This window comes from Aethalodelphis obliquidens, unplaced genomic scaffold, assembly GCF_003676395.1.
Source record: "Aethalodelphis obliquidens isolate GAN/ISIS:26980383/991018 unplaced genomic scaffold, ASM367639v1 scaffold1, whole genome shotgun sequence".
Lineage (NCBI taxonomy): Eukaryota > Metazoa > Chordata > Mammalia > Artiodactyla > Delphinidae > Aethalodelphis > Aethalodelphis obliquidens.
The window spans coordinates 49,038,389-49,062,816 of record NW_020837945.1 but is presented as its reverse complement, the minus strand read 5'-3'; the positions used below and the strand labels follow the sequence as shown (position 1 = coordinate 49,062,816).

Here is a 24,428-nt window from a genome sequence, read left to right as displayed (position 1 = left end):
GATGCCAATGTTTTGAAATCTGGAGATATTAACATTCAAAAATTGATTTCTTGTTTTTCATGGAAAAAAAATCTATAGATCTGGCTATGCTGGGTCTACATTTTTGCATAGCAACAATGTTTGCATAGCAACATAGGAACTGAGGGGACACCCCCTTTAGATGGTCCTTGCTCTGCAGTTCCCCCTTTAGATGGTCCTTGCTCTGCAGTTCCCCCTTTAGATGGTCCTTGCTCTGCAGTTCCAGTGTGGGTCAATACCCACACTGGTGGGTTCATATGTGTTATATACCTCATCCCTGTGGCGTTGGTGTTGGCACTATCTGCTCTGTAGGATACTACATACATGCTTTCAACAGCTAAAAGGACCTCGTCTGCCATCTGCACTTGATCTTAGCCAAAAGGCCAAGGAGTGATCACCTTCCATCTGCATAACCTCCTTAATAATGTTCATCCTTTCTTTCTACAAGTCACTACAGCTCATTATACCTATTATGCAAAAACAAGACACATACATTTACTCTTCTAAATTTCATTCTTTTACTCTTAATAGTATCCTATACAATGGATCAGAATCACCTGGAACGTTTGTTAAAACACAGTTAAAACCGTGCCCAGCAGTAACCGGGACATATTAAAAAAGGAAAAAAAAAAGGGCTTTGTAACATCAGTGTAACTACAGAGCCTCAACACACTTAGCAGGAAAAACAACACATCATCAAGCTCATTCCTTTTTACCTTTTATACTGCTGGGAATCACAGTCACCCAATCAGGTCCACTGGAGTTGATTGGCATTTTGATATTGACACCACTTGAAAGAGGAATAAAAAGAGTACAAACTTAGATTCAGGAACCTTTATTTTCTAATATGTATCTCTATTTTCAAATTTTTAAATGGACAGGATTTCACAAAGCTTTACTAAGATGAAATATTTTTATAAATGTTACTCAATAAAATTGATAATTAATAAACTAGGTATATTATAATAAGCAGGTTATATGGATACATAAACTGAATAAGAATTAAACAAGTTTTTAATTTTTCACTGCTTCACCCTTAGAGTGCAAACTCCAAAATGACAAATTCTGTTTGAATTACTTACTTCCCTTGGACTCAGAGAATGGCTCACACTGATGAGAATGTCTATTTTGTCACTACTTAGTTTTCAGGCTGCAAGACTACGGAGCATTAAGTCATACGTCAGATTCCTTAGGCCTTGCCCAGAGCTGAGTCCTACCCGGGGACATGTGTCCCCAGATACGTGCTCATGCATGTACTCTGTTCATCATTACTATGGCTCTGTAGTGTCTGTTCCCCTTAATAAAACATGTACTCCTCAAAGACATGGATTACGTCCCATTCATCTTTCATCTTCAGTACTTAGCACAGGCCCTGGACTAGAGTCCATGCTCAGAAAATATCTGATAGAGGGCTGTGTGAAAAGGTGGGGGACAGTGGAGTCCAGGAGAAGTATACTGAAAACATGGTGTAACTATTCCAGAAACTGGCTCATAATAATTAGGCCTCTTGCACTTAGACCAAAAACAAACAAAACAATAAAATGTTAACTTTCCAAACTCGATATGGGAACTTGCAGTCACGATATTTCATTTCATCAAAAATAATTCAAAACACGTTTGTTCTTAAATAATTCTTAAGCTTCTACTATGTGCCAGGCACTATCCTAGCTACTAGGGATATAACAGTAAACAAAACACACAGCATCGGGAATTCCCTGGAGGTCCAGTGGTTAGGACTCTAGGCTTTCACTGCCGAGGGCCCAAGTTCGATCCCTGGTTGGTGAACTAAGATCCCACAAGCCAAGTGGCACAGCCAAACAAAAAAAAAAAAACAGCATCTCCTCCTTCATGGCACTGACATTCTAATGAATGAGGGAGACAGACAACAAGGAAGGAAGGAATTATAGGGGGCTATGTTAGAGAATAACAGCATTTCATAGATTATTAAAGAGACAATATACGTGACTTTAAGAGAGCACATATAAACTACTTTCATGAGTTTAAAGCTTTAAGGTAAGGAAAAGAAGAAACCTTCACCACTGTAATTTGCTTGTAAAAATGTTTACTCTCAATCTAATCACGCAGAAACAATAAAGCAGCAAATCCAATTTAAGCAATATTCTACAAAAACAGCAACATCAAAATTGTCAATGTCGTAAAAACCAAAACAAGTTAGAGAACTCTTCTGGACTAAAAGATTAAAGAGACAACTAAAAAGACTGTGTGTGATCAGAGACGCAGTTAAAATAAAAGAGACAGCAATAAAGGATATTATTGGGACAACTGGATAAACTTGAATATAGACTGCATATTAAATAACAATGTTGTGTCAATGATAAAAGGCCCAAGTGTGATCACTGTGTCATGGTTATACGTTGGAGAAGGTCCTAGGAGATGCATACGCCTGGGGTGCAGTGCCATGATGTCTGCACCTTACTCTCAAATGATCTGAGGGGAAAGAATTATACACAAATACACACATATAAACACACAGAAAGAGAGAAAGCAAATGCGGCAAAACATAACAATGGTGAGTCTAAGTTAAAGGTATATGGGTGCTCACTGTTGTTATTCCTGCAGGGTTTCTACAGATTTGAACATTTTTAATACAAAGTTAGAAAGAAAAAAAAAGTATAAATCATGCTAAAATAAAAGGGAAGCTTTTAATGTGATAAGCTCATTCTTTCAAAAGACGTCCTCTTATTATCAGAATCTTTTGAGCAAAGTATTATGGTTCTTTCTAAAACCAACACTTTTTTTTTTTCCTTGAAAGATTAGATCACCTTAATTGTCCAATTATCATTTGGGAACCAAAGACCAAGGCTAAGCTTCTTAATCCTTTCTGAATTAAACAAGATTACGAGCCACCAAGGAAGAGAGGTAAAAATGAGCGTAGCTTAACATATTCAGGTCATGAGCTCAAAATACTGCACTCAAAGATCCCTCAAATGATCAATTTCAATCTTTCTCTTTTTCTTTTCAGTTAGCCTAATGCAAAATTTCAGATTTTTAACAGAGCAAACAATGCAAAAAAAAATCTGTATCAGGACTCTGTCAAATGTTTGGTTTCCAAAAACTTATGCCACCTCAAATGCTTTTCCGGAAAACTTCCAGGTAAGTAGAACCTTTTTTAATGATTCTACTACAAAGTACCCTCAGCCAGCCTCATCCAGGATATGCAAGTAAAGGCAGGGGCAGACATTATTTTATCCTTCTGGATTCACAGGTGTTCTTTGGTTTTAATGGTAGGATTTAGTGTTAGGAACATTTTAAATTTTACACGAACTTAATTCTCTAACCTTTTTCCCACTTTTTTCCACGTGGAATTTCAGTAAATTACATGCTATGCTTCCTCCTCTTTGCTAAGCCACTAAGTAGACTGACAACACAACTCTAAAAGGGAGTAAGACTTTAAAAAATGGTCCACATAAAAAAAAAAAAACTTTAAAAAAAAGTTATTTAAAATAAAATAAAAGGGGGTAACTGAAAAGTCTTCATACATAGGCAAAAAGTACACAGAAATAAAATCATCTGCTCATAGTCATTGATAAATAATGTGTCTAAGATCTGAACCCAAGAATAAACCTAAAGTCCTTTTGTACTGAGCCACAAAAAACTAGGCAGTCCCCTCAAGAGTACAGTGAATACACTGGGAGTAGTGCTCCCTCTGCTGGCCTTCTGAAAGCATGGCATCAAATATGTACTTAAAACTGTTACCACCAAAAGCTGACTCAGGAAGTAAAAAATCAGAGTTTTATTTTAGAAGCTCATACAGACCATACATCTTATGTGATCCCTCTCTACAAGGGAATATTTTTTTATATAAATTTATTTAATTTTTATTTTTATTTTATTTTTGGCTGCGTCAGGTCTTTGCTGCTGCGTGCGGGCTTTCTCTACTTGCAGCAAGCGAGGGCTACTCTTTGTTGCAGTGCGCCGGCTTCTCTTTGCGGTGGCTTCTTTTGTGCAGCATGGGCTCTAGAGCGCAGGCTCAGTAGTTGTGGTGCACGGGCTTAGTTTCTCCGTGGCATGTGGGATCTTCCCAGGACCAGGGCTCGAACCTGTGTCCCCTGCACTGGCAGGCAGATTCTTAACCACTGCGCCACCGGGGAAGCCCAAGGGAATATTTGTAAAGTATAGATTTCATTTAAAAATAAAAAATGTTTTATATTCTCTCAAGTAATTGTACTTTCTATGTTATTTTTCTTTTTATTCCTTAAGAATGTTATTTTATTTCAGAACTATATGGAATGCAATAATTTCAACAACTATTAACCTTCAAAAATACAGTTTGCTGTGGTATTCCTGGCTTCCCATGCTTATCATTATATCAGTCCAGCAATGTTACCATATTCATAGCCTTTTTCCTATCAATAAATGTTTATATGATTTTAACAACTAATAATATGTCACTTAAAACTTTTTTCAGTTTATTAGACATGAAGCTAAAACACTACCCTGACTATAAGACCTCCTCTAGCAGCCCTGTTCTTGGATGATTTTTTTTATCTGTTCTGTGAATAAGTTATCTTGCTTATACAGATATACTATGCAATTCTGAAGTTAAAGATATTAGGGTAAAAGAACAAAAATTTAAGGTCATTAATTTGAACTGAAATAAGCACACTAACCACAAAATATATTTATTTTCTTACCACCTCTCTTGAATTGGGCCAAGTTCAGAAAGATATAAGAAGCACATAACCAAAACAAGAAAGTCTCCTAAGTAGGACAAAGACAATGAAAAGGGACCTCTTAAATTACCCCCTAGAGCAAGGAGCACGTACCTCTGGAAGAAAGCATTCTCTGCAGCAGTTAGGAGGCCCTTCAGGTATCCGCCCTTGAAATGGTTAATTCTGCTACTGCAAGGGAGCTTCTTTGGTTTGAAGCAGAACCAGGGTTCTCCAGTATAGAGATCTGTAAAGTTGCACAGGGGAAGACTCCCAGGAAGACACACATTACACTCTGTAGTTTCAGAAATTCTTCCTGAACGGAAGAGGCTCTTGAAATAGACCCTGTCTGGTTTCTCTTCCTGTAGATTCTGAAGAACTCTGATCCCTTCACTGGGGTGGACCAGAGATATGGACACTTTAACTCTGCCTGGCCAGAGCAGAGTAAAAAAGACCTTGTAAAACCCATTCTGGTAGTCCACCACTCTACCCACGGCCCCTGCCTGCAGCTTAGGGGAGTGGATTCTGGCCTGCAGGTAGTCTCCACCATACTTCTTGGGCTTTCCTTGAAAATCCTGTACATGAACCAGCACCTCTAGCTGGCTTCCCACCCTGAAGAAGGCTGCAGAGTTCAAGATGACAAAGTAGCTGGAAGAAGGGTCAGTGCTCTTCAAAAAGGGGACTGGGCCCACATCAGGCACCTGCCACTGTAAGGCGGCCAACAAGGAGTCCTCCTCCAGGCGCTCCCGGCTGGACAGAGTCTGGTGCTCATAGCCACAGTAAGGATTCCGGCTAATTCCTGTCACCTGGGAGAAAACAAACTGTCCACCACTGTCGATGAATGTGTCTGATGCAGTCTCATGGTCCAAGTACTGAAGAGAAAGACACAAACAACAGAAACCACAGCTACAATAAATCTCCTTATAGTCAACAAATAAATCCCTGCTTCAGCTTAAATTTTAATAAAACTTACTTGAGATGACATTGTTTCAAAAACCACAGCTCACCAGTTTTACAGATTCCCACAGCAAATATCAGAGAAAAATCCCTTTGGTGCTTCCAGAAGGAGAAAGGGAAAAGGAATCATTTTGAAGGACAGTAGTCCCCCTTTATCCACAGGAGATATTTCCAAGACCCCCAGTGGATGCCTGAAACTGCATCACATCAAACCCTATATATACTGCTTTTTCCTATATATACCTATGATAAAGTTTAATTTATAAATTAGGCACAGTAAGAAATTAACAATAATAATAAAATAGAACAATTATAATAATATACCAGAATAAAAGTTATGTGAATGAGATCTCTCTCAAAATATCTTTTTTTTTAAATTTATTTGGCAGCGCTGGGTCTTAGTTGCGGCATGCAGGATCTTTGTTGCCGCGTGCAGGGTCCTCATTGCCGTGTGCAGGATTTTTCAGTTGCAGCATGTAAACTCTTAGTTACAGCACAGGCAGTCTTCGTTGCAGCATGCATGTGGGATCTAGCTCCCCAACCAGGGATCGAACCCGGGCCCCCTGCATTCAGAGCACAGAGTCTTAGCCACTGGACCACCAGGGAAGTCCCTCTCTCAAAATATCTTATTGGTGTACTGTCCTTCTTCTTCTTGTGATGATGTAAAAGGATAAAAGGCCTACGTGATGAGATGAAGTGAGGTGAATGATGTAGGCATTGTGACGTAGTGTTAGGCTACTACTGACCTTCTGACAACACGTCAGAAGAAGGATCATCTGTGTCAGGTGATCGTGGATTGAGCTACAGTGATGTCAGTGGTTGAGGATCCTGGGTGGGAAACAGCAGGATGGCACAAGATCTCATCACGCTACTCAGAACAATGCACAACTTCAAACTGGTAAGTTGTTTATTTCTGGAATTTTCCATATAATATTTTCAGATCATGGTTGACCATGGGTAAATGACACCACAGAAAGCAAGACAGTGGATGGAGGGAGTACTGAATACCAGAGTATTCCACTCTTCTTAACAAGGCCTGCCCTCAAGCCAAACTATTTTACCAGAGCCTAACCTACTGAGGTTTTACCAGAGCCTAACCTACTGAGGTTTTATCAGAGCCTAACCAAACTGAGGTAAGGAACATACCCAGCTCCAGCCCACTCTAACCATTCTATCCAATTTAAAGGTTGGGGGTAAGACTAAAAAACAATTCTGAAGTTCACAGACTCACTAAAGGACTGAGGATCATAGGACTATAAAATGTTTCACCTCCCTTACACCTCACCCCCACACCACTAAAAGCCTATTTATTGGAGTTCGTTTTACCCAGTACATCATGTCCAGCTTTCAACAAAAACTACAAGACATACTAAAAGGAAAAAAATACAGCAATTATCAAGGGACAGGAGGGAGGAATTAGGAATATTTTGTTATTAGTAATGTACCTGCACTACCCATGAAGCAGTATGGTATTATTTGATAGTGGACTTGAGTTGCTTGTAAATGCATACTGAAAACTCTAGGGCAACCACTTAAAGCAAAATGAGAAGTATAACTGATACACTAAGAAAGGAGACAAAATGAAATCTATAAAATGTTCAATTAGGGACTTCCCTGGTGGTCCAGTGGTTAAGATTCCACCTTCCAATGCAGGGGACACAGGTTCCATCCCCGGTCGGGGAACTAAGATCCCACATGCTGCGGGGCAACTAAGCCCACAGCCACAACTACTGAGCCCAAGCACCTCAACTAGAGAGCCCGCAGGCCACAACTACAGAGCCCACGCGCTCTGGACCCTGCGCACCACAACTAGAGAGAAGCCCGTGCACCACAACAAGAGAGAAGCCCGCACGCACGCCACAAGAGAGTAGCCCGCACACCACAACTAGAGAGTAGCCCTCATGCTGCAAGAAGAGCCTGCGTGCAGCAACGAAAGATCCCTCATGCCACAACTAAGACCCCATGCAACCAAAAATAAAAATAAATAAATAAAATAAGTATTTTTTTAAATGCTCAATTAAAACCACAAGAGTCAGAAGAAGAGCAGAAGACAAAAATAGGAACAAAGAACAAGGACAATGAATAGAAAACAGTAACAACTATGGTAGATATTAATCCAACTATATCAATAATCACCTTGAACACCAATGGACTAAAGACGCCAGTTAGAAGACAGACGTTGTCAGACTCAATTATATGGTGTCTCTAAGAAACTTACTTTAAATATAAAGACTTATATAGATCAAAAGTAAGTGGATGGAGAAAGATATACCAGGCTAGCACTAATCAAAAGAAAGCAGGAATAGTTATATTAACTTCAGACAGAGTAGACTTCAGAGCGAGGAAAGTCATCAGAGATAAAGAAGGACTTCTTTATCTCCAAGAAGACATAACAATTCTCCAAGAAGACCTAACAATCTTTAACATGTATGTGCCTAACAACAGAAAGTCAAATATGTGAGGCAAACCCTGATAGAACTGCAAGAAAAAATAGATAAATTCACTATTGTAGTTAAAGACTTCAATACCCCACTATCAGAAATGGATGGATCCAGCAAGCAGAAAGTCAGTGAGGACACAGTTGAACTCAACAGCACCACCAATCAACTAGATATGATGGACATCTATAAACTACTTACCTAGCAACAGCAGAATACACATTCTTCTCAAGCTCACATGAAAGATGCAAAAAAACAGATCATATTCTGGGCCATAAAAAATTGAAAAGAACAGAAACCATACAATGTCTGCTCTCAGACTACAATGGCATTAAAGGAGAAATTAATAACAGAACGATAGCTAGGAAATCCCAAAATACCTGGAGATTAAACAACACGCTTCTGGGAATTCCCTGGCGGTCCAGTGCTTAATACTCCACGCTCTCACTGATGAGGGCCCAGGTTCAATCTCTGGTTGGGGAACTTAAAAAACCCCACAAGCCACGAGGGGTGCCCAATAAATAAATAAATAAATAATAAAACAAACTAAACAACACACTTCTAAATAAAACAAGGGTCAAAGAAGAAATATCAATAGAAAATTTAAATCTTTTTAGTTAAATGAAAATGAAAACACAACTTATCAAAATTTATGGGATGCCATAAAAGTAGGTCGTAGAGAGAAATTTACAGCACTGAATGCACATTATTAGAAAAGAGGAAGATCTAAAATCAATCATCTAAACTCCAACCCTAGGAAACTAGAAAAAGAAAAGCAAATCAACTCCAAAGTAAAGAGAAGAAAAGAAATTAGAAATTAGAGCAGAAATCAATGAAACTGAAAACAGGAAATCAATAGAGGAAAGACAATGAGGCCAAAAGCTGGTTCTTTGAAAATATCAATAAAATCAATAAGCCTGCAGCAAGGCTAACTATGGAAAACAGGACACAAATTACCATTATCAGAAATGAAAGAAGAGACATCACTATAGATCCCATAGACATTAAAAGGATAATCAAGGGACTTCCCTGGTGGTGCAGTAGTTAAGAATCTGCCTCCCAATGCAGGGGACATGGGTTCAAGCCCTGGTCAGAGAAGATCCCACATGCTGTGGAGCAACTAAGCCCATGCGCCACAACTACTGAGCCTGCGCTCTAGAGCCCGCGAGCCACAACTACTGAAGCTTGCATGTCTAGAGCCCATGCTTCGCAACAAGAGAAGCCACCGCAATGAGAAGCCCGGGCACCGCAACCAAGAGTCGTCCCCGCTCACTACAACTAGAGAAAGCCCGTGCGCAGCAACAAAGACCCAACACGGCCAAAAATAAATAGGTAAATAAATAAATTAATTTTTTAAAAAAGGTAATCAAGGAATACCACGAACAACTTTATACCCACAAATTTGATAACTGAGATGAAATGCACCAATTCCTTGAAAGATACACTCTGCCAAAACTCATGCAAGAAGAAACAGATCATCTGAATAGGCTTATAATCTCTAGTAAAGAATCTGGATCAATAATTAATGACCTTTCAAAACGGACACCACCAGGTCCAGGTGGGATTCATTGATGAATTCTACCAAATATTTAAGGAAGAAATTGTATCAATTCTCTACACTCTCTGTCAGAATATAGAAGCAGAGGGAATACTTCAACTCTTTCTATAAAGCCAGCATTACCCTAATACCAAAACTAGACGACATTACAAGAAAACTACAAATTTCCCTCATAAACACAGATGTAAAATCATCAACAAAATATTAACAAATCAAATCCAACAATGTGTAAAAAGAATTATACACCATGACCAAGTGAGATTTATCCCAGGTATGCAAGAAAGTGCCTTAATAGAACTCCAGTGCTTCCCAAAGACCATGTCTTACACCCTCTTAGAACTGGTCCTTAATCTTCACTTTGGCCTTTCTGCTTAGAAGACAACCTTATAAGGACTTCAGTCTTTTCTAGTTTGGACATTAATTGCTATTTATATTGTGGCATTTTGCTCTATATATCGTACAACACAATGGCTTTCTAATATTTTGTATCTCAAAATTTTATACTCTATCTCTAAATTTCAGATGTTTAAGCTCTTTTCTTATTAGTGAGCAGATCTGCCTGTTTGACAATAAAGTTTTCTACCAAAAAAAAAAAAAAAACCTCACCTTAGAGCCTTGTAAAATTTCACAGGTAAAGAAAAGGTCCTAATAGCTTCCAGAAAGGAGAACAATGTTACCAATAAAAAAACAAGAATTAGATTCGCATTAGCCTTGTCTTTTGCTACACTGGACACTAGAAGACAGTAGAGCAAAGTTGTAAGGTTCTGAGGGAAAAGGATTTTGAATACAGCATTCTAAATACAAATCATACATGAGGGCAAAATAAAGACAGTTTCAGACATGTAAGCTTTGTTCCCATGTGCCCTTTCAGAAAAACATTATTTGAAGATTTAACCCAGTAAAACGGAAAGAAAAATCCAAGGAAGTGAAAGACATGAGCAAGAGTGAAACCAACCCAGGAATTCAATGAAAAGCAAACTCAGAATAACAGCTGGGCAACATGTCAAGACAATAATCAGTGAACACTGAAACAGGAAGATAGAGGGCTCTGAGGAAAAAGAACCAAAATGCCTTGAAGAAGCAAGTGGAGGGACTTCCCTGGCAGTGCAGTGGTTAAGACTTCGCCTTCCAATACAGGGGGTGTGGGTTTGATCCCTGGTCAGGGAACTGGGATCCCACATGCCTCACGGCCAAAAAACCAAAACATGAAACAGAAGCAATATTGTAGCAAATTCAATAAAGACTTTAAAAATGGTCCACATCAGGGGCTTCCCTGGTGGCGCAGTGTTTGAGAGTCCGCCTGCCGATGCGGGGGACGCGGGTTCCTGCCCCGGTCCGGGAAGATCCCACATGGCGCGGAGCGGCTAGGCCCGTGAGCCATGGCCGCTGAGCCTGCGCGTCCGGAGCCTGTGCTCTGCAACGGGAGAGGCCACAACAGTGAGAGGCCAGTGTACCGCCAAAAAAAAAAGGAGAAGAAGCAAGTGGATTCAATTCAACAAATCATATGAAGGAAAATCCTCATGACATGTTACAGAAGGTGGTATTCTCTCTCATCAGAAAAAAAAGCAATTAGCACTCCAGAAAAAAAAAAAAACAAGAAGAGCTATAAGAAAGTCATCATTAAAATATGAAGCAAATTAAAATGCAGCATGATTAAGCCACTGAGGTAGTGTATAAAAAAGATCCATTTGACCTTGATGTTTGGGAAATTCTCCACCAAGAGATATAGATTTGGTTTCAAAGGATCATGTTCTATATTGACTAACATTTACATGATTATCATAATGTTATTTTTTTTAAGTATAAGAATCAATTCAGGGCTTCCCTGGTGGTGCAGTGGTTGAGAATCTGTCTGCCAATGCAGGGGACACAGGTTCAATCCCTGGTCTGGGAAGATCCCACATGCCACAGAGCAACTAAGCCTGTGTGCCACAACTACTGAGCCTGTGCTCCAGAGCCCGTGAACCACAGCTACTGAGCCTGCGTGCCACAACTACTGAAGCCCGCGTGCCTAGAGCCCGTGCTCCACAACGAGAGAAGCCACCATAATGAGAAGCCCGCGCATCGCAACAAAGAGTAGCCCCCGCTAGCCGCAACTAGAGAAAGCCCGTGTGCAGCAACAAAGACCCAATGCAGCCAAAAATAAATAAATTAATTAAATAAATTTAAAAAGAAAAAGAATCAATCCATAAAGATTGATATAATTAAGGCTACACGTTAGCCTTAATTATAGTTAGAGCAACAAAACTAAAGGTTATAAAGCCTGATGATGCAAAAGTTATATGCTAGCTAACGGAAGTCAAATGTAAAATAATGCAGAAGTGATTTTCTTCCTCACTTACAGGAGGGAGTTAAAATGTGCTATCTAATGCTATTAGGGAAAGAAAAGGTCTAAATACATTATTCTAATGCACAGAAATAAAAATAATTTTATAAAGTTTAGAAAGAGAGTGACAGAAAGTGTGAGTCAGCAGAAGACCTCACCTTTCATTATCTTAACAGGAACAGCAGTATCAACCAACATGTACTAAGCACCTATGTGCCAGACACTCTTTTGAAGACTTTACATAAACCTTTTAATACAATGTTTAAATTATCCCATGAGATAAGTCCTATTATTATGCCATATGATAGACAGGGAAACTGAGGCAATGAATGGCTTGATAATTTGCCCAAGGTCACATAGGTTAGAAGCAGCAAACCTGGACTAGAACCCAAGCAGTCTGAGTTCGGTCTGTGTTTTAACTTAACCATCCATGCTGTACTGCCTGATGGTCAGAAGGTACAGTGTAAAGCTGACAAAACAAGATATAACTGTGTAATGTGTAATTAGCACTAACTAAGCAAATAATTAAAAACAAGCAGTTACATCCAAGAAACAACGACTGGGGAGGGAATTCAATTATGTACTTAATACCACTCTCTATTCTTTCAAGTGTTTTATACTTTTCATTAATTATTTTCTTAACAGACAGAAGGACAGATGAACACATGGATGGGAAAAATAGCTATGTACCTGCAATACTGTGATTTGTAAGAAATATACATTTGGTCTTCATCCACAGTTCCTGGCTCACAGCTCCCAAAATCCTTGGCAGCGATAAGAGCAATGGGAGCATCTTTTGCTGTAATATTTGGTTTCGTGTCCTCAGTTCCTGAAAACACTTCAGAGTCATAAAGGGGAAACGGGTGCCTTGTTCTTCGTTACAAGCCCCTTTCCACCACAGCAGGGTGTATGTTACTTTGGTGGCTTTTGGAAAGCACCTGAGGATGGGGGCTGGTTGGGTTGTCAGGAGAACCAACCATGATTAGAGGGTTGGAACCTTCAGTCCCATCCTGGACCTCCACCCCTGGAGGCTGAATCAATAACACCTATGGAATAAAGCCTCCATAAAAACCCAAAAGGATGGGGTTTGGAGAGCTTCCGGGTTGGTGAACACGTGGAGATTCAAGGAGAATGGTGCACTCAGAGCATGGAAGCTCTATGTCCTTCCCATATACCTTGCCCTATGCATCTCCTCCTTCTGGCTGTTCCTGACTTATAATTGGTTATAATAAACCAGTAATCTTGTAAGTAAAATGTTTCTCTGATTTCTGTGAGCTGCTCTAGCAAATCAACTGAAGCCAAGGCAGAGACCGTTGGAACTTCTGATCTACAGTCAGTCAGAAGCACAGGTGACAACCTGGACTTGTGACTGGCATCTGAAGTTGGGCTTGGGGGAGAGTCTTATAGGACTGAGCCCTTAACCTGTGGGATTTGATGCCATCTCCAGACAGACAGTGTTGTTACCAAACCAAACTTGGGTCCACTCGCCTGCTCACAGTAAAGCCAATCTACTGACACCAGGTTGTGGGGAAGTAAAGTGCAGCGTTTATCGTAAAGCGCCCAACTAGGAGTCCAGGGCAGCTAGTGCTCAGAAACACCCCAACTCCCGAATGGGTTTCAGGGAAGCATTTTTAAAGGAAAGGTGAGGGAGGGGAGTCACAGAGTATATGATCAGCTCGTGCACAGTTCTCTGACTGGCTGATGGTGTGGTAGCAAGGCGGTGTCACAGGGGTTAACGTTACCAATCTTCAGGTTCCAGATGGTCTGGGGGCTATGTGCTCATGATCATCAATAGTTAACTTCTTCCATTTGGTGGGGGTTTTAGCATCTGTAAAACAACTCAGGAATGTGGATCAGATACTGTTATCTATGTATTTCAGGGAGGAACTATGGATACTGTGACTGCCATGTGGCTGATTTACTGTTTCAATTGTTACCAGTTCTCCTGGCCCAACTGCTACTTTTGTCACTATATTGTCCTTTCAATCATTAATTCTTGGGCCAGGCTTTTGTGACTCTCGGGAGGCCTGAGAAACTACAGCTTTTCTACAAAGGAGAGGCAGGCAGAGGACCTGGGGCAGGGGGTCTGTCCAGGAAGGGCCCATAGGGTCCTGGCTCAGTTACAGTGTCAGAATTGATTTGAACTGTAGGTCACCATGCTGGTGTCCAAGAATTGCCTGGTGGTATGGAAAAATCCCCCCTACCCACATTGGAAATTGGGTGTAGGACCTTTTTAGTACCTAACCCAGGGAACTGAATCTGACATTATGCAATAAGTTAGATAAGTTGCAAGGGAAAACAACAACAGCAAAGCAAAACTGAAAATCACTCTCCTCAATAGCTAGTATTACCTGTTATAAACCACTTAAACAAGCCTCAGGCTCCCCATGACCGCCTGGAGGGGTGGGTGGGAGGGAGGGAGACGCAAGAGGGAAGAGATATGGGAACATATGTATGTGTATAACTGATTCACTTTGTTATGAAGCAGAAACTAACACACCATTGAAAAGCAATTATACTCCAATAAAGATGTAAAAAAAAAAAAATCCTATTCGAGGTAAACGTAATGCCAAACAAGGTAAAAATAATCCCAAAATACAAAAGGATTTTTAATGATCTTAGATTTTGTATTTTTTCCCTTTCATTTTACACTTGTATCCAGACACTCTCAAATGGAAGAATTTCATTGGGCTCCTTCATTTTAAAGGAACACACAGTATTATTTGTTCATTAAAAAGGGTAATAATGACTTTGAAAATTTTTCCCTGGCAGAGTTGACATCAGCACCATGACGTGGCATAAGACATTCCTCCTTTTTTGTCCCCCTTTTTAACAACAAATTAGGCACCCATCCAAAAACAAAAGTGCCTCTGTGGGAATTGTGGGATCCAGTACCACATGCCAAGGGACCTAGGAGGAGTCTCGACCACATGTGTATCTGGTAATAGGCAGATAAACCTCAGTGAAGACAGCATAGCCAGTGAACTTGTCCCAATCCCTCTTGGCCATAGTCAGGGAAAACCTGGAGCGTGCTGACCCAGGCAGATACCAACAGATGAGAACGGATTTGTAGAAATCCAGACTTCCCAAGGGGAAATCCCAGAAAGAAAAAAAATACAAGTTTGGATGTGACTAAGAGGGTACGAGGAACTTTGCCAGCACTGCCCCTCCCCACACATAACAAGCCCAGGGCTGAACAACCCAGGAGCGCTCTCTTCCAAGAGGGAAAAGGAGAGTGGCAAGTTAGTGCCCAGCTACCCCCACTGTGAGAGAAACCCACTTAACTCAGCAGCACCCCAAGTACTGAGGTGGGATCTCCATGACTGGAGGGAGGGAAGGGATCAGGAAAGAGGCAGATAAGAATACCAAAGGGCACTGAAGGGATGCAGTTCCTGCTAACTGTGCTCAGGACTTTAGCAGGGAGTCCGCCCACGAGCCCATGGGAGACCCTCACCCGACAATCTTTCCACAGAGCCCACGGGCACTCCCAATGCCCTGAGTGCTAAACCCACACCTCCCCACACTCTGGAACCAGCAGCTCCTGTGCATGCTCCCAAATGAGGCAGTAAGTGAGACTCTGCTAAACAGGACACTATCAGTCTCTGTGGACAAGGGAGAAATACAAACTTAAGCCATAGTGCCTCCTTCTGGAAAACAAAAGCTTAACAGCAGCTAGCCTGGTGGATTGTAAGAAAAGGTTAAGAACTGCGCCACAAGAAGAAGCAAGACATGGGAAGCAAGTGTACCCGTACAAGGGCAGAAAAAACCACAGATAAAACAGGACTAATGAACATTTTATCCCATCCAAAGGCAACTAGTAAGACGGGAGGAGGTATCTGCTATTTCAAGTGTGAAAGCAGCAATGCAAATGTACAAGGAACTATAAAGAATCAAGGAAACATGTCATCACCAAAAGACAACAATAATCCTCCAATAACCAAGCTCAAAGGCACAGAATTAACAACCTAGAAGATAAAGAATTCAAAATAGCTGTTTGAGGAAACTCAATGAGCAACAATAAAACAGAGACAAACAAGTCAAAATATACATGAACAAGATCAGAAACTTACCAAGAGATAGAAATCATAAAGAAGAGGCAAATGGAAATTTTGGAGCTGACAAATTCCATGAATAAAATGAAAAAAATGCAATAGAGAGCATCTATAGCAAAGGAGATCAAATGGAAGACTGAATAAGGGAGCTAGAGGACAGGAACTTTGAAATAAACCAATCAGAAGAGAACGCAGGAAAAAAAGAATGAAAAAGAGCATAGAAAGCTTACATGGTCTGTGCGATGCCACCAAGTGTACAAATATTAGAATAATCAGGGTTTGAGAGAGAGGAGAGAGGGAAAAGGGGGCAGAGTTTATTTCAAGAAATAATAGCTGAGAACTTCCCAAACCTAGGGATATACTTGGACAACCAAGTTCAAGAAGCTAAGAGATCACCCTATTATCTCTATGCAAAAAGACCTTCTCCAAGACACATTATAATGAAACTGTCAAAAAACAAGCGTAAAGAGAGAATCCTAAACGCAGCCAAAGGAAAAATTATTGTAATCTACAAAAGAATGCCCATTCAGCTCTCAGCAGATTTCTAAGCAGAAAACCTACAGGCCAGGAGAGAGTGGATGACATATCCAAAGTGTTGAAAGAAAAAAACTGCCAGCCAAGAATACCCAGAAAAGTTATCCTTCAGATGTGAAGGAAAAATAAAGACTTTCCTTGACAGACAAAAGCTGAGGGAGTTCATCACCACTAGACCTGCCTTGCAAGAAATGCTGAAAGGAGTTCTTCAAGCTGAAATGAAAAGATGCTAGTGATATGAAAACATACAAAAGTATACAACACACTGGTGAAGATAAATATACAGATTTAGAAAACTCTAATTCTGTAATAGGATGGTGTGTTAACCACTTAACTATAGTATAAAGGTTAAAGAAAATAACTACAGCTACTATAACTTGTTAACAAATACACAGTACAAAAAGAGGTAAACTGTGACATCAAAAATATAAAAGGGAGGGAATAAAAAGGTGGAGCTTTGTGTGCAATTGAAGTTATGCTGTTATCAGCCTAAAATGGTCTGCTTTATCTATGAAATGTTTTATGTAACCACGAAACAAAAACATAAAGAAAATTCACAAAAGCGAAAGAAATGAAAACAGAGCATACCACCATGGAAAATCACTAATTTACAAAAAAAGGAAGGCACAAACAGAGGGGAAAAGAAACAATGAAAATGCAAAACAAATAGAAAGCAATTAATAAGATAGCATTAATAAGTCCTTATGTATCAATAAATACTCTAAATGTAAGTGGATTGAATTCACCAAAAGGCACAGAGTGGCTGGATGAATAAAAAAATAAGACCCAACTACATGAAGCCTAGATTCACTTTAGATTTCATGACACAAAAAGACTCAACATGAAGGGATGGAAAAAGACATTACATGCAAATAGAAACCAAAAGAAAGGGGGTTATCTATACTTATATGAGACAAAATAGGCTTTAAACCAAAACCAGTAACAAGAGATAAAGAAGATCATTACATGATGATAAATGGGTCAATACATCAAGAAAATATAACAATCATAAATCTATACCTACCCAATGTCAAAACACCTAAATCTATTACACAAATACCAACAAAACTGAAGGGAAAAATACACATCAATATAGTAATAGTAGGGGGTTTCAATACCCCAGTTTCAGCAATGGATGGATCCCCCAGACAGATAATAAAGAAGCATTGGACTGGAACCATATATTAGATCAAATGAACCTAAGAGACGTTTATAGAACATTCAATCACAGCAGTAGAATACACATTCTTCTCAAGTGCACATGGAACATGCCCCACTTTAGATCACATGATAGGCCACAAAGCAAGTCTTAGCAAATTTAAGAAGAATGAAATCATACCAACTATCCTTTTTGACCACAGTGGTATGAAACTAGACATCAACAACAAGAGGAAAGCTGGAAAATCTACAAATATGTAGAAATTAAACAACATACTCCTGAACAACCAATAGATCAAAGAATAAGTTGAAAAAGAATATTTTTAAATATCTCAAAACAAATGAAGCTGGAAATAACATACTAAAACCTATGGAAAACCTACCACAAAAGCAGTTCTGAGAGGGATGTTCATAGCAACAAATGTATATATTAAGAAAACAGATCTATCTCATGCAACCTAACTTTACACCTCAGGGAAGTAGAATGGCCAAGTGGGATTTATCCCTGGGAGGCAAGTATGATTCAGCATACACAAAACAATACATGTGATACACCATATTAATAGAATGAAAATGTATTAGATAAAATACAACATCCTTTCGTGATAAAAACATCACAACAAACTGGGTATAGAAGGTAAATTTAATAAAGGCTATTTACAACAAACCCACAGCTAATATCACACTCAATGGTGAAAGATTAAAAGCTTTTATTCTAAAATCAAGAACAAGACAAGGATGTCCACAGTCACCACTCTGATTCAACATAGTACTATAAGTGTCAGCTAGAGTAATTAGGCAAGACAAAGAAATAAAAGGCAACCAAATCAGAAATGAAGAAGTAAAATTGTCATTATTTGAAGATGATATCATCTCATACAGTTGACCCTTGAACAATGCAGAGGTTAGGGGCACTTACCCTCCACACAGTCGAAAATCTGCATATAACTTATAGTCAGCCCTCCTTAGACACAATGTCTCCATATCTGCAGTTCCACATCCATAGATTCAGCCAACTGTGGATTATGTAGTATTTACTACTGTAGGTAGTATGTAGTATGTACTACTGTAGTATTTACTACTGAAAAAAATCCATGTATAAGTGAACCCATACAGTTTAAACCCATCTTGTTCAAGGGTCACCTGTATTTAGAAAATCCTAAAGACTCAATCAAAAACCTGTTGGAACTAATCAACAAATTCAGTAAAGCTGCAGGATATAAAATCAACATACAGAAATAAATTGCATTTCTATACACTAACAACAAAACATCTGGAAAAAAATAAAGAAAACTATCCCATTCATAGTAGCATCAAAAACAGTAAAATAATTAGGAATAAATTTAACCAAGGAAGTGAAAGATCTATACAATGAAAACTTTGATGAAAGAAACTGAAGTAGACATAAACAAATGGAGAGAGAGCCCATGTTCATAGATTGGAAGAATTAATATTGTTAAAACACCTATACTAACAGAGTCATCTATAGATCCAGTGAAAACCCTATCAAAATTCCAATGGCATTTTCCACAGTAATAGAAAAAACAATCCTAAAATTTATGTGGAACAACAAAAGATCCCAAATAGCCAAAGCAATCCTGAGAAAAAAGAACAAATCTAAAGGTATCACACGTCCTGATTTCAAACTGCACTACAAAGCTATAGTAATCAAAACAGTATGGTACTGGCATAAATACAGACATATAGACCAATGGAATACAATCAAGAGTTCAGAAATAAACCTCCACATAAACAGTCAACTAATATTTGATAAGGGAGCAAACAAATACTCAATGAGGAAAGCATAGTCTCTTCAAAAATGGTGCTGGGAAGACTGGTTAACCACAAATAAACAAATGAAATTGAACCCCTATCTTACAAACACTCACAAAAATGAACTCAAAATGGATTAAAAACAAACATAAGATCTGATACTGTAAAATACTAGAAGAAGAAGTGTCTTGGCATCGGTCTTGGCAATGATTTTTTTAGATATGACACCAAAAGCACAAGCAACAAAAGCAAAAATCAACAAGGTGTATTATATCAAACTAGAAAGCTTCTGCACTGCAATAGATAGCTCCAATAAAATGAAAAGATAACCTATGGAATGGGAGAAATATTTGCAACCTATATATCAGATAAAGGGTGACTATCTAAAATATATAGAGAACTCATACAACTCAATAAGAATAACAACAAAATCCAATTTTAAAGATGGGCAGAGGGTGACTTCCCTGGTGGCACAGTGGTTAAGAATCCGCCTGCCAATGCAGGGGACACAGGTTCAAGCCCTGGTCTGGGAAGATTCCACATGCCGTGGAGCAACTAAGCCCATGCACCACAACTACTGAGCCTGCGCTCTAGAGCCCACGAGCCACAACTACTGAGCCCGCGTGCCTAGAGCCCATGCTCCGCAACAAGAGAAGCCACCACAATGAGAAGCCCATGCACTGCAACAAAGAGTAGCCCCCACTTGCCACAACTAGAGAAAGCCTGTGCACAGCAACAAAAACCCAACACAGCCAAAAATACATAAATAAATAAACGGGCAGAGGAACTAAATAGACATTTTTTCCAAAGAAGACATCCAAATGGTGAACAGGTACATGAAAAGATGATCAACATCACTAATCATCAGGGAAATGCAAATCAATACCATGATAAGATATCACATCACACCTATTAGAATGGCTACCATAAGGAAGATAAAGAAGATAGGGAGAGAAGGGAACCCTTATACACTGTTGTTGGGAATGTAAATTAGTTCAGCTGCTACAGAAAACAGCATGAAGGTTCCTCAAAAAATTAAAAATTGAACTATCATATGATCCAGCAATCCCATTTCTGGGTGTATATCCTAAGGAAATGAAAAAAGGTATAAAAAAGATATCTGCACACCCATGTTTACTGTAGCATTATTCACAATAGCCAAGATATGGAAAGAACCTAAGTCCACTGATGGATGAATAAAGAAAATGCAGTGTGTGTGTATATATATATATATACACACACACACACACAATGGAATATTATGCTAAGTGAGATGAGTCAGACAGAGAAAGACAAATACCCCATATCACTTATATGTGAAATCTAAACAAACTGAACTCCGCAATTCCCTGGCAGTCCGGTGGTTAGGACTCCATGCTTTCACTGCCAAGGGCCCGGGTTCAATCCCTGGTTGGGGAACTAAGATCCCACAAGCCACGTGGTGCGGCCAAAAAAAAAAAAGGAATAAAGTGTTAAAAAAAAAAAAAGCTGAACTCGTGAAAACAAAGAATAAAATGATTACCAGGGGCTAGGGGATTGGGGAATTAGGGAGATATTGTTTAAGGGTACAAGCTTGCAACTAGTAGATAAATAAGTCCTAGAGATCAAACGCATAGCATAGTGACTGTAGTCAACAATAGTGTATTATTGTATTAATATAAATATAATAAGTTTATGTAACAAACTTCAAAGTTGCTAACAAACAAGATCTTAATTGTTCTCACCATAAAAAGAAATGATAATTATGTGACATGACAGAAGTGCTAGCTAACACTATAGTGGTAATCATATTACAATATATAAATGTATCAAATCAACACATCATACACCTTAAACTTACACAACGTTATATGTAAATTATATCTCAATTTTTTAAAAACAGAAAAATTTCCCTTACCTACTGATTACGTTTTAGGAAATATTCCAGCCTCCCTCTCATTTTTAGTTGTTGTGAGGCTATGACAAACCACTAAGGACCAAACCATGCACTGTGTGCTCACAGCATGCCTCCTTCTCCTTTCTTTTTCCTCTCTTCCTCTCCCATGGTCACTCTTGTTCCTTGGGTAGCCACCAGCTACCAACTCAAGGCCAGCAAACTGACCCATACAGCCCAATCCAAGAATCACCAGATGCTTGGTGCTAAGTCACCTGAATTTTACTTAAAAAATGAAAAAGAATGCAAAAATGTCAATTTACTTAATTTTCCCAAATGATAACCCTATTCTAGGCCAGTAACAAGGGCAGCTTCAAGGTCTGCCATCTTTTTTAGATTCAGAGCCAAGAGGAAACACTAATGGTCACTCCTGGAGCCACTGTAAGGTGTGGACTGGAATGAACACTATGCTTGCCTGTCCCACAGGCCTGTTTTACTCCTGTCTACTGAAACACAACACTGCTGTTTACTGACCTGTCAGCGCAGGGGCGGGCCTGACTGATCAAAGAATAATCCCAAGTGACTGATTCAGGAATGGGCCTGTGACCCAATTCTGTTCTATGAAAAGCTGCTGCATGTTTCTGATGGATTCATGCACCCGAATCCAGACACCACCAGTACTCTGGGAACAGCTCTCTGAATTTTACTTGCCAATGAAAAAAATGCAAGTAACTCTTGAGAATATTTTTGGGGAAAAAATTGTATCTCAAGCTGGACATGTACAAGAAAGCAACCTCCGGTCGCTGTGGCAGCAACCTAAAATCCAACCATGAAAGAGGATGCCATAGACAAAGCTAATGCACAGAGGGCACAGCTGAGAGACTTACAGAGAAATGGAGCCTGAACTATGCTCAACGTAGCAAAATGAATTATGCCCAACTATACCTCCTGACTCCTACTCTAAATGAATATTATTCCTTAATATTAAAGCCAGATGGAATCAGCTTTATTTGCAGCCAAAAGCCCTAATACACTAGTATTGTTTTCATAATCAGAAAACATATATATTTAAAATATCAATGAATAAGGAAAAAACAAATAAATATAGGCCATGCTCAATGAGAGGTTAACAGAGAACTAACAGAGAATTCTCCCTACAAACTTTTGCTAGATATTGATATACATCTCCTTCTCATATGTGATATTTTTTCTCCCATGGTTTCTACCTGCATCATTCTAATCTCCACTTCCATCATCATATCACCTCCACCTTCTGGCCACTCTCTATAAAGGCCCATGTGATTATATTGGGCCCACCCAAATAATCCTGAATAATATCCTTATCTCAAGATTCTTAACTTAAACTTGTCTGCAAAGTCTCTTTTATCAGATAACATATTCACAGGTTCTGAGAATTCAAACACTGACGTCTTTGGGGGCTTTATTCAGCCTACCGTATATACCAACATGATAATAAGTCCTTTACATTCAGAGACGTCTAGAAATTCAGAAATCTGTGAATTCACTATAGTAGTTGCTCTACTCACAATCACCTAACTAGAGAGGTTTTGCTAGTTTGTGGATCTTATTTGTTCCTCTATTTGTTTAACTGAATTTGGCCAAATCTTAGGAAATGTGGGGATTTTGGTGTGATACATCTGAGATGGAGCAGACGGGATGCCCCAGGATTTGTATTTTTTAAACACCCATGAATTATTTCAAATTTATTCAACTTTCATTCAATAAATCTTTATTAATGTTTCAGAAGCTGAAGAATTTAAAGTATCTAACCACATTTTATGTTGGAAAACTAAGTAAAAATGTAATAGTCGTGACAAAGGAAATATTCCTTTCTTAAATTTCTAAAAACTCCGCATATACAATATAAGGGAGACTAACTTGAGCATGAGATGAGGAAACAAAAACATGAAAGAGACCTGTTACCAATGGAAAGAATATTTGCTGCATTTAGTGTTGTTTGTTTATCTTAACCAACTCTGAATTTGGCATATTTGAAAATGCTTTTTCTCCCCTTACCACCTGTGATGGTTAATTTTCTTATGTGATATTTTTAATTAAAATTGAATCTGTGCTTTTTAGAAAATACACAGATACTGTAATTGCAAGGAGAGTACAATCAGGATCAGAAGCCTAGGACAGACCAGGGATTAAGGGACGGGAGACGGCCAAGGTTCAGAGCCTTTCCCACTCCCCACTCCCCACCCCAAGCTTCTTTAACAATTATCATCATAGTAATAAATTGAACAGTTTAAAAGTCATTACAGTACTCTCAGCCTGGACAAGATAACCTCTTTAGACGAGGGGAAGTGTCTCACCACACTCCACTAAAAGATCTATTTATATTTTCAATATTAAAATTGTCCTACATCATTTATATTACTGGCACCTCCCTTCTCCATTATTGTTCAGTTTGTGTTCATGCAGATAACTACAGCTGTTAGCGGACATTCTCCAGAAGTTTCCAAGAACTACAGCAGGGCTATTAGGGGAATTCCTAACAATAATTCCTAACATTTCTTCCTGAGTATAATGACGATGTGGGACTATGGCCTAACCTCTCAAGTCTCTCTTTCTCGTACCTCCTCGGCCATCCTAGACCTACACAACTATCCTCTCTTTTCTTACACCCAGGCTGTTGAACGTGGTAAAACAAAACACACACTCACAAAACCAATGCAAGTAAGCGCCATGCACACATATGATCTTGAAAGTTATTGCCCCTCTATCATCGTGCAGGGTCAGCTCCATCTTCCACCCCCATTCTTTCAAGCCCCTACGTACCAACCTCCTGGGCTCCACCCTCCTTCCACCTTCCGCCTCCTGTCTAGGCAAGAACTCCCTCAATGTCTTACCTTCCAGCAGCAAATGTATCTACATTGCCAACCATTACGACATTTTTCCCTCTTAGGTCAGAGGAAGGAGCATGGCTCCTCCTACATAATTAATAATAAAATGATAACAAGAACACTCACAATGTACCATGTCCCTCATTCTACATAGTTATTGTTCCATCTGTACTCTAGGTCCCATCCTCTCCTCCTCCCCTTGGT

The 24,428-nt window shown here is 39.3% G+C and overlaps 1 protein-coding gene across 4 annotated transcripts in view; it reads right to left on the bottom strand.

Annotated features, from left to right (window-relative positions):
* Window positions 1–24,428, bottom strand: part of NXPE3 (neurexophilin and PC-esterase domain family member 3) — a 52,836-nt gene that overhangs the window by 20,945 nt on the left and 7,463 nt on the right. For all 4 annotated transcript variants that reach the window (XM_027103890.1, XM_027103922.1, XM_027103901.1 and 1 more), the window contains 2 exons: window positions 4,806–5,560; window positions 735–808 (listed from right to left, as the gene is read on the bottom strand). In XM_027103890.1, the coding sequence (XP_026959691.1) occupies window positions 735–808; window positions 4,806–5,560 (829 nt within the window). The remainder of the gene's footprint in view (window positions 1–734; window positions 809–4,805; window positions 5,561–24,428) is intronic.